This window comes from Tachypleus tridentatus, chromosome 2 (genome assembly GCF_004210375.1).
Source record: "Tachypleus tridentatus isolate NWPU-2018 chromosome 2, ASM421037v1, whole genome shotgun sequence".
NCBI lineage: Eukaryota > Metazoa > Arthropoda > Merostomata > Xiphosura > Limulidae > Tachypleus > Tachypleus tridentatus.
In genome coordinates, this window is record NC_134826.1 from 36,564,402 (window position 1) to 36,578,334 (window position 13,933).

The window sequence follows — 13,933 nt, forward strand, 5'->3', positions numbered from 1 at the left end:
ATAGCTTCCTAGGTTTGTAGTATACTGATTTAATTGACCAACAATATTATTCTATCTCTTGACGTGCCGAATTATAAAATTTTAATGTGATGTTCTCAAAAGCTCAATAATATTCGAAGATATCCTAAAGTTCTCATAAAACATATATTATTGATTCTTACTCTCGAGAATCTTCTACAAATTTAGAGAATAGGCGGGACTTTTGCAATATACATTTTACAATGTAAGTTACACTTGTTTCTAAATATATATTAAACTGAAACAAACATACATATTAAAATATATATAAATTATTGAACCCGTTACAATAACAATCAAAATTAAGATCATTCGTGAAATGAAGTTGTGATGTATTCATAGAATAAGTATCGGAAAAAACATCACTTATGTCAATAACTTCTAATAAAACTAGTATCTTTTGGTAATACTACACTCCAATAATGGCTTTCATGTTTTGATGCTTGGAAACAAAGATATAACTTAATATTGTTATTAGTCTGTGTAGTGAGAGCATACAATGAAACGTATAGTCAACACAAGTGAAAATACATTTGTTGATGTTTTAATTTAGAGTATCCTTTGATTAAAGTGGTTTGTTTTTTATTTAAAACATTTATGATGTAACAGAAAGTAGCTTAATTAAAAATGATTTAAGTTTAAAGTTAAATCAATATTTTTACTTTCATGTTATATTTCATGCGTAAGCTAGGTAATCCATACTGTATCTTTACTTTAGACTTATTATATTAACATTCACTACATTTATAAGGTTTCACTACTCCCTCAGTAAAATCGTAATAAGCAGACATTAATCGAATTATGTTCTAGAATAATGTATTTTGATTTTTATAACTCTTACTATTTCCAGAAATTAAGCGTGACGTGACACACACTGGCTTTTTTTTATGTAGGGTAAATATACTGAGGATTAATTACATTTTAAAATAAACTATATTTCAAGTCCTGTTTTGTTCGTCGATACATTTTTTTCCTTTATCTTAATATGATGGCTATTGTTATACTGCGTCTGCTGTAACAAGATACTGAATACGATGGAGTGGCCAGTCTTTGTTCACACACCTCGAGAAACCTACACGTGTCGACTTTCAAGAGCACGCTGTTTGTTTGTTTTTGTTTTGAATTTCGCGCAAAGCTACTCGAGGGCTATCTGTGCTAGCCGTCCCTAATTTAGCAGTGTAAGACTAGAGGGAAGGCAGCTAGGCATCACCACTCACCAACTCTTGGGCTACTCTTTTACCAACGAATAGTGGATTAACCTTCACATTATAACGCCCCACGGCTGAAAAGGCGATCATGTTTGGTGCAATTGGGATTTGAACCCGCGATCCTCGGATTACGAGTCGAACGCCTTAACACACTTGGCCATGCCGGGCCCAGAGCACGCTGAGGCAGATCAGTAGCAAAAAATTCCATTTTAACTACATTAACCAAACTGACTAATATTTAAATGAATGGAATTACTGTAATTCCAATCTCTTTATCATGAAAACACCGGCTGATTTTAATGTGTGAGTTTCGGTTGATTTTAATGTGTTAGTAGACGTTTGAGAACTTTCGACTTGTGAGCTTTTGGTAACTTGAAATTCTCAAAGTAAAATATGATCAGTTTAACTGCAATAGAATTTTGGGTCATACGATTCTCTTTCGTAATCACTGTCATCACGTTGTGTATGAGGGATTGCTCTGTATTGGCTTGTAGTGTGATTTTGTAGCCTGTTGATGTCCAAACGTCTACTTTGTGAGTTTTTTGTTGTTGTTGTTTTACTGTAAACACTGAGGCGCCTTTCTTTGAAATGTTTTATTACTTTACATCATGGCTTGGCATGACCAGGTGGTTAAGGCACTCGTCTCGCAATCTGAGGATCGCGGGTTCGAATCCCAGTCTCACCAGATATGCTAGCCTTTTCAGTCGTTATAATGTACGGTCAATCCCCTTATTAATTGTTAAAAGAGTAGCCCAAGAGTTAGCAGTGGATGGTGATGACTAGCTGCTTTCCCACTAGTCTAACACCGCTAAAAGTAGGAACGGCTAGTTCAGATAGCCCATGTTTATCTAACCACCAGATTTAAAACATAGAAACGCAACATCGTTTAACGATTTCATGACATGAGTGTCCTTCTTCGAAAAGTCCTCCGCCGGAACAACGCTAAGTCTTCGGATTTACAACGCTAAATTCAGAGGTTCGATTCTCCTTGGTGGGCACAACAGATAGCCCGATGTGGCTTTGCAATAAGAAAACACACACTTTTCGAAAATGGTTATTATGTATACCTGTATTTATTGATACTTATAACCTTTCAATCATAAGTCTAAGTTTGGCAACATTGAGTTGTCAAATGGCAGAAACCTGCCTCAAGCAAAAAAAAATATATATATATATATATGTGCTGATAAAGTCGACCACGCCACAGATCTTAAATTTGCGTTGTTATAAAGCCTTATTAACTCTACGCATTATAATGCCATACCGATAAAGTTGAAAAGGTTCATTGAAAATGCCAGCACAGATTAATTTCCTTTATTGAGATTATACTGTGCAGAACTAGGGTACCTTATACATTATGCACACACCCATCACATAGTTTGACTTATTAAAACAGCAATCTTTGCTGTATTACAGCATTGTCAGTTGCGATGAAACAGCTACACTGCAATCTTTCCGGATCACTTGTTGCTTCGCGGTAAAAACTTATTATAAAAAGATAATGAACAAATCAAAATTCATTGTTACTCCCACTAAGAAAGCTGTGTTATTTTTCAAACCACCTACGAATTAAATTTTGGAAACAAATATGAGTATACTAGTTTTTCGTTACGAGAGTTAAAAGTCGTACTTGCTTGTTAACAAGTTAAAGAAAACATCAATGAAAGGCGATATTTATTTCGACGTCATTGACAAAAGAATTTTAAGAAACGCAAGGATTAATGGTTGCATTGTTGTTAACGCAATAACATAAGAAAACTGAAGCTCGAAAGCTACCGATAAGAACTAATCGTGATAAATGTGCGATTGCCCATAGCCTTATTATTGTTTTTTACTCTCTGGAACGACAGTATTTAATAGAAATTTGTTTTGTTATGATCGATGTATCTGGTGTATAGAGTACTAAGTAGTTTGAATTAACGACTGTTTTACAAAAAAATGTTCTGTCAGTAAGTTTGGCTCCCGCTGGTACAGCGGTACGTCTCCGAATTTACAACGCTAAAATCAGGGTTCGATTCCCCTCGCTGGGCTCAGCAGATAGCCCAATTTGGCTTTACTGTAAGAAAACAAACAAATCAGTGAGTTTTTGACTTACAAAACTAAAATACGGGGCTCAGTTCCTAGCGCTGAATATTGTACGCAGACAGCGAATTATGTTGCTTTGTGCAACAACACCTGTACAAAGATGTTAATATCAAAGTATGTGTGTAGAAATGAGAGTTTTGTCTCTGAAACACATTTTAATGCCTTTCTTTCATTACGAAACTATTCTTATCTTAGGGGAGGGTATCCAAATAGAGATAGAGACAGCTAATTTAAAGTACAAATACTGAATAAATACACAATGCCACAAATTAAAGTATAGTATTGATAATATTTAGCTTGGTTATATGTTCTCGATAATCGTATTAATTAAACAATATAATTTAATATTATCTTCAGTGATACTAGTAATATGATGTTATAGAGAAGATCTGATAATATTCGGTTTTCTCAAGTGTTTATCTTGATACTCCAGTTACTAATTTCAATTAAAATAACACATTTTAATAGGCTTATAACTTTCTGTAACAGGCTCACAAAGTAACTGAGATGTAATTTTTCACTTTAACTAGGCTGTAGAAAGACGAAATCTTTGATCAAGTTAAGTTCTCTAAATTAATGAAAACCGATATTTTTGAGGTAAACTATTGCTAAACATCAAGTTATCTTCCTTTAGCATTATTCTTGTTTGTTCGTTTAGCCAAGAAATCTGTTGGTACATGAGGCTTCATTTTCTTGGTGAACAAAAACGAAGCATGCCGTTAAAATAAGATATTTTAGTGACTAAGACGTAATCTTCTATTTATTTAAGGTTTCTTCATGTTCAAGAAAGTCTACTAGCGACTAGGAAAGTGAAATCCTCTGAGGACCTTGGCTTGCAACAAAAGGCTCTTAAGCTCTCAGTAAGTTATTTTCTCTACACTGTCCATCATTTGTTTCTGGCTCAATAATAGATTCAAAAAGTGATACTTTCTCTCATGTTAAAATAAGTTCAGCGATGTAAGTTGACGTCTTCCTTATAGTCACTTTTATAACGCTTTGAAATTTCGTAGCTTTTCAAAAAAATGAGAATAAATATTAGAATTATTCGTTTTTCCAAGCCAATATCACATCTTCTCCAAGCTATAAAAGAAACAGTAAGTTGTTCAGGCCTGTATTTATGTGATTTCCTAATAAATTGATCATAATATCGAATGGAAACAACGGACTTTGAAGATGACTCCAGTTGCTAAGAAAAAAAGCTTTTGTCTCAGAAGCTGTGGATACAATATAAAAGTGAAGGTCAAATCTCACTATTAGGTCAGACAAGAGTGGTTAAAGAATAGGTGGAAGGTAACGTTGACCTGCTACCTTTCTTCTAGTTTATTAGTTCAAAATTAAAGATGACTGTGCGCAAATAGCTATTGTATGAGTATCTTTGGGTGAAATTTATAAACACATTAACTGACTAACAAATGGAAACATTTTATTTATTCTCTTCTCTGGTTGAAGTCGTTGTTTGATCGTTTATTAAACAATTAACTAGCAATGAAGATGAGATTTGTACATTTGGAAAGAAAACAACAGTATTAGGTAACGTAGGTGATAAAAATAACTTTTAGACTTTTGCTCAGTTATGAAAGGAAATAAGACAAACCAACCTAAAGACCTTCCGGTATATTGTTAAAAAATTATCACTATCTTTGCACATCTCTTCGTTCTATTGTTGTTACTTTCTTGATTTAATCTGCTCATATTTTTCTTCTTTTTTTGTTCTTAGTGCTTATTGTGATTTACACAAAGTTTACTTCTTATCTCTAACAGTTAGCTAGGTACATTTCTTCTTCTTAGTTAACAAACCTTTCTCATCCAAGATCTACATCATCTCTGTCTCTCTCGCTCATTCATTTGTTTTCATATCTGTCTATCCAACTCACTTGAAGTGCCTCCCTCAGTTGGAAGTTGTTCTCCTTCCTCGACAAGTTTTACAGCCCTAACAACCTATAATTACCTTAACCTTTAACTCCCAGCTACTGTCTTGCACTTTCAATATATTTGCCAAATAAACCACCGTCACATTTCTTACCATAGTAACTTTCTTAAATTTCTTTGTCGTGTATGAAGCATTATCTCAACTAGTGTATCAAAATATAAGAAACACCCTCAACTTTAGCGTACATATCCCTCTAAAGGTAAGTCCTCATGGACATTCATCTTCTTAACTTGCTCCTTTCTCTAGGTGACTTTTCAACTCAAACTTCAGATTCTGTTCTCTCGTAAATCAGCGATTTCGTCTGGACACTTTCTGTTTTGAGCCAGAAATACAGTACCATTAGCATATCAAAAGTATTGTATCAGTTTTCTCCAGTGCTGACATCTTTTCCATTATCCAGATTAACAACGACAGATATTCCTCATGATGTCATTCCCAGCCCTATTTAATGACAGTGATGATCAGACACACTGGACCTAAAGAATAAACTGGTTGCTGCATTCCTCGTCAACTCTAATTTTATCTTTCGCAAATATGTACAAAAACAACATTAAATTGTTTGTCATGTTTATTTCTCTAATATTCTTAACATCTTTTAGTGGCTTACATTAAAACCTTGGAATAACAGATAAACGTCAGCCACAGCTCCATGGGCTTTTACTTCTCTTTTGCGAATGATACTTTTCTGTGCTAAAATTGCATTCAAAGTACTATTACCAGCTCTAAGCCAAAACTGTTCATCTGTTAATTTTCTCTCACTCACTGCAATCGTTATATTCGTATAACCTGCCGAGCTTTATGAGCGTACAATAGGAAGTTAATTATCTGAAAAATCGTTGGCTACATGATTTTCATTGCATTTTGCAATAGTCACCATCTTTGCATGGCCAGGTGGTTAAGGCACTCGACTCGTAATCTGATGGTCGCAGTTCGAATCCCCGTCACACCAAACATGCTCGCCCTTTGAGTCGTGGGGGCGTTATAATGTGACGGTCAATTCCACTATTCGTTGGTAAAAGAGAAGCCCAAGACTTGGCGGTGAGTGGTGATGACTAGGAGCCTTCCCTGTAGTCTTGAACTGTTAAATTAGGGACGGCTAGCGCAGATAGCCTTCGTGTAGCTTTGCGCGAAATTCTAAACAAACAAACGAACACCACCTTTGACAAAATTCAATCTCCTTGCCAGGCAGCTCACACCTATATCACATTTGTGACTTTTTCTGCAACTTTTTATTCTACTGTTTGGTTTGGAGCTTCATAAGTACATACGAACTTGAAATTTCTCGATATTTTATTAACTTAATTTAAGAGCAACCTGATTCATCCAAATCGTTCAGAAGACTTTCTCTACTGAGTTCATCCTTTTTCTGATATTATTTCTAATGGTGTTTTTGGCGTTTATTTCTTTGCTCAGCGGTTTATCTTTCATCATACAGTCTCTTTTAGTTTCTATTTTTTGCTGATTTCTTTTACGATAGCAAATGTGTTTAACTTCTGCTACTTCTGTTTGGGGTTTCAGCTTCCCATGCTTTTTCTTCCATTACAATCTGTTTGCATTTCTGCATTACTTCTAACATTCCAATTAAAGGTTTATTACAGTTCCTCAGATATATGAATTCTAATGTCATAATATGAAAACAACAAACATTTTTAGAGCCCTTGATTTTAATCATAGTTAAAATATACAACATTATGTGTCACCTTGATATAAGTTGAAAATAATATATATAGCATCTGAAAATCAAAACTTCGTGGTTTGAGTACTAAACAAACGCACCTTCATATCTATAATCTTTAATTGCCTATGATAAAATGTTTTTTTCTGTCACATCACTATTCCTACTTTCTTATGTAGCTGCAGATGTTTGACCTCTGCCTATGATAAACTGTCTGTTTCTATCACATCACCATTTTTACTGCCTTACACATGTATGTAGCTGCAGATGTTTCCATTGGATAATCTGTTGTCACTGTATGCAGTTAACAAGTGTTACTGAATAGTTGCTAAGCGTATACTGAAGCGAAAAGGGTGTAACAAAGATGGAAAAAGCAAAAAAATAGACTTTACCAGTAAAGACCACCTTGGATTTTGAGTAAGTATTAAAACATGGATGGACATAATAAAATGAAAATGCGGAAGATGTGAATGTTTACTGAAATAACTTTTATTAATATTGTAAATAGCTTCTCGGCAAATATTAAAATAGAGTGGAAATATCTGAGATTGGATGACATAACTATTGGTCAAAATGTATACAATCATCAGGAAAGTTTCACAACAGAATGAAAATAGTTAATGTGGGTGGGCCTAATGAAAAATAAATGCGAGTAATAATCTACATAATTGTTCGGTAAGTATTAAAATAGAATGTAAATACTTAAGACAGATGGATCTGATACAATAACTGCATGTAATAATCTAGATACGAGGGCTGTTCAAAAAATACGCGGACTGTTTGAATTGCGCGGCTCCAGTTGATTCCAGGGGAATCCGCTTGGTGTCGCTAGGTTCGCACAGATCAGCTGATTACGACGCCATTTCCCGATTGCAGATATCTTCATTTGTGTATTAGCTACGCGGTTTTAAGGGAAGTGCGATTTTTTCGTTTGGCGGATTTCAGAATGAATGACCTGAAGGAGCAACGACTCACTGTGAAATTTTGTGTTAAACTTGGAAACTCTGCGACTGAAACTTTTGCTATGCTTAACACGGCTTACGATGATGTTGCTATGAAGCGTACGGCATGTTTCAAGTGGCATGAACGTTTTAAGGATGGTCGACAGTCCATTGAATATGATGAGCGTCCTGGACATCCTTCCACGTCAACTGACGACCCACACGTCGACAAAATCAACACCCTGGTGCGGGCAAATCGACGTCTGACTATCAGGGAGCTTGCTGAAGAGTGTGGGATATCAGTTGGATCTTGTTACGAGATTTTGACCGAAAAATTGAAGATGCACCGCGTTGCTGCGAAATTTGTGCCTCAGAACTCGTGAGATTTGGCCAAACACTCGATCACTGTTCTTCCCCACCCCACCCTACTCACCTGTCCTTCTCCTTGAGATATTTTCTTGTTCCTCAAACTCAAAAGACCCTTGAAAGGAAGAAGATTTGAGACGATTCCCGAGATTAAGGCAAATGCGACGAAGGAGCTGGAGGACATTACAAAAGAAGCGTACCAGGACTGTTTCAACAAGTGGAAACACCGTTGGGATAAGTGTGTGCGTTGGGGAGGAGAGTACTTTGAAGGGGTCCCAGACCTGAACTTCTAAATAAAGTACATTTTGTTTTATGACGTCAGTCCGCGTATTTTTTGAACAGCCCTCGTATTTATTTGGTAGGCATTGGGACACGAAAAATAAATTCGTACCTACTTTATATTAGTAAGAATGTTTACACACAAACATGATATTTTTATCTTTATCACTTACGGCCCAACATAGTCACCTGAGTTAAGGCGTTCGACTCGTAATCCGAGCGTTGTGGGTTCGAATCCCGGTCGCACCAAACATACTCTCATTTTCAACCGTGCGGACGTTATAATGTGACTATTCGTTGGTAAAAGAGTAGCTAAATTAGGGAGAGCTACCGCATGGACGTTATAATGTGACTATTCGTTGGTAAAAGAGTAGCTAAATTAGGGAGAGCTACCGCATATAACCCTAATGTAGGTTGGCGCGAAATTCCAAAATAAAAAAAAAAATCTTTATCACTTCCTGGGTACAACCATTTTAGTTATAATTTCTTTTTAATTTACTAGATCATTTCACAAAATTTCAACTTTACTCTTTTAATTCTTTGATCTATAGTCATTAAAACTGTTTATAATGACTTCATTTTTTATGTGAAAAACGTCAATAGACCAACCTTTGAAATAAACAAGGCTTAAAATTAGTTATAAAAACCACGTTAACTAACGATGAAGTTTCCAAACATTCCTCTTGGCTTGTCGATGGCGAAATTAAAATCACGTCTTTTGTGCAGTGAATTGTGAAAGATAAAGGACAGGTCTGAAATGGTGTTTTTTTCACGCTTCTGGTTTTGAATCAGCCACGGACAAATTAAGAGAAATAAGTGAAGAAACGTACGCAGTTAACACGAGTTTTATAATAAATTCCTGGACTGTTGATTTTTAAACTTCCTCAGCCTTCGATGTTTAAACTGAGTTGAAAAGTTTCACCGAACATTTTCTTTGCAACATTGTCTTCTTATTAAACTATAATATTTAGTATAATACTATAGTATAATGATTTACATAAAGTATTTATTTCTCTGATTTGTATTTATTGGCGTTTACAAAAACTTGATTACCCAAAAGTAATGCTAAAATAATATTGACATATTATTCATTATTGTTACTACTAGTTCTCCAGGTTCAGCACTAAATATTAAAACGGGAAATTATGAAGATAATTTCAACAAAACATATAGATTTTAGACGGCCCGGCATGGCCAAGCGTGTTAAGGCGTGGGACTCGTAATCTGATGGTCGCGGGTTCGCATCCCAGTCGCGCCAAACATGCTCGCCCTTTCAGCCGTGGGGGCGTTATATGTGATGATCAATACCACTATTCGTTGGTAAAAGAGTAGCCCAAGAGTTGGCGGTGGGTGGTGATGACTAGCTGCCTTCCCTCTAGTCTTACACTGCTAAGTTAGGGACGGCTAGCACAGGTACTCTTGTGGAGCTTTGTGCGAAATTCAAAAACAAACAAACAAAACGATTTTAGACACAGATAAATTTTGTAGAGAGTGGATTTAAAACAAATTAACTAACGGTGGCAAAGAAAGTATACTTTAAAAAATCAGTAAGTCTAATAATAATATATGGTGCAACTATCTGAAATAATTTACATATTCATATTATTTAATAATGTCACATATTGACGAATGGATTTCAAGGGAATTTCTTTAGAAACATTTACAAAAAAAAACAGTACTTGATAAATGCTATTTGCTTCTTTCCATAGTTCACGATGAAGGTGCATACTTCCCGATCGCACCAAACGTGCTCGCCCTTTCAGCCGTGGGTGTATTATTATGTAACGGTCGATCCCACTATTCATTGGTAAAAGGGTAGCCCAAGAGTTGGCGGTGAGTGGTGATGACTAGCTGCCTTCCCTCTAGTCTTCCACTGCTAAATTAGACACGGCTAGCGCAGACGTCCCTCGTGTAGCTTTGCGCGAAATTCAAAACAAAACAAAAACAAACTTGGTGCACAGTATGATCTACAACTCGTACTTTTTAATCGTATTCCTGTTAAAAACAGTGGCAAGATAAAACATAAGGTGAGAGTTTAGTTATTTGTTTAAATTAAAGCTTCAATTCTAGCATTTACTATTTTGTTGCTCTTCCAAATTTTTAGCTATGGAGTACTTTTATATAAATGCAGCATTAATTCAAGGATAGGAAATTACTCGTTAAATCAGTCACTTATTTTATATAATATAAAGTAACTCCGAGTAGGTCAAAGATAAGTTTACTTACTTACAGCAATAAAAGCCACGACTCGTGGTGGACAGAGCTTAGGTATCAAGTGACCTTTTATGTAGTTATACGTTACAAAATTGTTTGTTTTGGAAGTTCGCACAAAGCTACTCAAGGGCTATCTGTGCTAGCCGTCCCTAATTTAGCAGTGTAAGACTAGAAAGAAGGCAGCTAGTCATCACCACCCACCGCCAACTCTTGGGCTACTCTTTTACCAACGAATAGTGGGATTGACCGTCACATTATACACCCTCACGGCTGGGAGGGCGAGCATGTTTAGCGCGACGCGGGCGCCAACCCGCGACTCTCAGATTACGTGTCGCACGCCTTACGCGCTTGGCCATGCCAGGCCATGTTACAAAAGAAAATCAAATAATAATTTACCACGAATGTGTAAAATATTCTCGGTGGAGCTACCCCTATTGTTTGTTTGTTTTTGAATTTCGCACAAAGCTACTCGAGGGCTATCTGCGCTAGCCGTCCCTAATTTAGCAGTGTAAGACTAGAAGGAAGGCAGCTGGTTCTATGGTTCACCATAAAATCTGCAAAATAAATACATCTATTCCAAATTTAGTACCTATTGACTAATCAACTATATATTTTTCTCGATAATTCAAGGAACACTATATATATATTTCTATTTTACAAGTACGCATTTATTCACTTACAACTTAACCTTTCTATTATATTAGTAATGTTTATTCTCGATTAGTCTTGGTTTCTGTTTATCTGTGCAATGACAAATTGGTAAAAGGGTAGCCCAAGAGTTGGCGGTGGTGATGGAATCTAATGGTGATAACTAACTAACTAATAGACTAGGGAGCTTAATTTAAAAAAAATTAAGCCTTAAACAGACTTTTTATAACTTTTAATTGGCACACGATGTCACATACATTATCATTGTGTAAATAAGGATTTATTCACTAATCAAATAAATCTTGTTATTCTAAACATACGTATATATTTACTACTCAGACATTTACTATTTATAAAGAGCAATACTTCCTAATTTATTACTAAATTTGTATTCACTGATCGAATATACATGTCTATTCTATACATAATTCTTCAGTTACTGACCTGATATCCATTTCTATTAAAATAGTAATTATTTATTAATTGGTTGACTATACACTATTAAACCTGTAACTAGTTGAATGCAGACAGCTTATATATTTTTAACGTTGTTGGTTGTTTGTTTAAAGAGGCCCGGCATGGCCGGGTGGGTTAAGGCGTTCGATTCGTCTTCTGAAGGTTGCAGGTTCGAATCCCTGTACGCCAGACATGCTCAACCTTACAGCTGTGGGGGCGTTATAATATGGCGGTCAATCTCACTATTCGTTGGTAAAAGAGTAACCCAAGAGTTGGCGGTGGGTGGTGATGACTAGCTGCCATTCCTCTAGCCTTACACTGCTAAATTAGGGATGGCTAGCGCAGATAGCCCTCGTGTAACTTTGCACGAAATTAAAAAAACAAAAATATTTAAACTCGCAAACATCAAAAATAGTTTCGAAAAATATCTCATCTGTTTTGTTTTTTTTCAAAAGCTAATCCTGAGCTGTTGTCTAAAAATAACACAATTATTAAGTTCTGCAATCGTTAATCATACAAATGAGTTATTCCTTACCAAGCATTTTTATCACCGCCCGTCTAGAAGAATGGTGGTTTCCTCGAGTATTACTAAGTTCAGGAGATGACTCCACGCGACCAATGGTGGAGCGCCGCAGCTTGAGTCCAATCAGAACGTATAGCAGTGAGATAGCTGTTAGGGGAAGGAAGAAGAAAAGGAAGGTAGATACTTCGAAGATGTAGGGTAACATCCGTTTCATACCGCACGCCGCAGACTCAGAAATAAGCGTGTCGTTATATTTCAGTTGATAGACTATACCGAACTGGAAGACGACAGGAACGGAGCATAGCGCAGCGACAACCCAGATACCAACGATAATTTTAATGGCCCGAGACAGCTGGGACATTCGGTAGGCTCGGAGAGGACGGCAGATTGCCAGGTATCGCTCCACAGTAAAAGCCGTTATAGTTAAGATGGAGGCGTTGGTTGAAGTCTCTGATGTCAAACCTCTGATGATACAAAAACTTTCTCCAAAGATATATGGATAACTCTGCCAAAGAAGGTAAATCTCTTGCGGTAGGCCCAAAACCAATAGTAAAACGTCAGAAACTGCCAGACTGAAAAGGTAATAGTTAGTAGCAGTATGCATGTACTTGTTCCTAGCAATGACCACACACGTGCAGATGTTACCTATGACCCCGGTGAGTAAGATAACCGAGTAAATTGAAGTCATAGGAATGACCATAGAAAGAGCAGCGCGTTTGGGGCCTAACTGCTCCAGTATATATTTTGTAATATTTACTTCATTAGCCATAATTAGCACTTAAATTTGATTCGATAAAACGTTCAAAATGCACAAACAAAGCTGGTAAATCAGATAAGACTCAACTAAAATACTCTTCGTACAACTGATGTCAGTAATCTGAAAGTTAATAACGTTTGGTTAAGTTTTTAAAAAACAAACAACTTATTGTTAAAACCATATGCTTGGTGTGGTAAGTGAGCTAGATTGTCGTATTCTAGACTCATTCACCAGGACTCAAACTGTGGCTGGCTTCACGTTAGAGACGCTCAACCTCTCCAAAATACGCAGCTCAGCGAACTGAAGCTGCCCGCTGTGAGCTGCGCCGTGCATGCTACAAGTTTCCATTATTCCAGCAACCTGGTTGGATAAATGTCGCCCAAAATCGATACAATCACGCTTTCTGTTCTCTGGTTCATAGCTTTTCTCATGATCTAAAATCTGAGGGGTCCTGCTGCAGAAGTGGAAACTAAAGTAAGCGTCCTGGCTAACAGAGAAAACATATTTTTTAATTTACACCTGTGTAATGCTAATTTGAAAAGCAGTAAGAGAGATAACATAGCTTTGGCTACGTGAGTAAATTCCACACGAGGTAAGGATTTAATTTCTCGTATCTCTGAGTAACCAAGACGATAAACGTATATGATACTTAAAATAGACAAAATATTACATATCAGAGTACTTTTTGCATCTAAAGTTTCAGATCATATGGCAACAATATTGAGTTCAAGAAAACGAAACTAAGAAATCGAAATGAAAACTTGTCTAAGCCCTTTGTGAAAACACGTTGTGACGTAATAAAAATAGCTAGTATTGATTTCGGCTTTTGATAT

General features: G+C 36.2%; 1 protein-coding gene across 1 annotated transcript in view; it reads right to left on the minus strand.

The window, feature by feature from the left end:
* LOC143240990 (pyrokinin-1 receptor-like) overlaps positions 1 to 13,401 on the minus strand; it is a 60,074-nt gene extending 46,673 nt beyond the window's left edge. Inside the window, exon 1 of the mRNA XM_076484381.1 lies at positions 12,356 to 13,401. Coding sequence (XP_076340496.1) covers positions 12,356 to 13,112 — 757 coding nt within the window. The 5' untranslated portion in view covers positions 13,113 to 13,401. The remainder of the gene's footprint in view (positions 1 to 12,355) is intronic.
* Between the last annotated feature and the right edge of the window lie 532 nt (positions 13,402 to 13,933).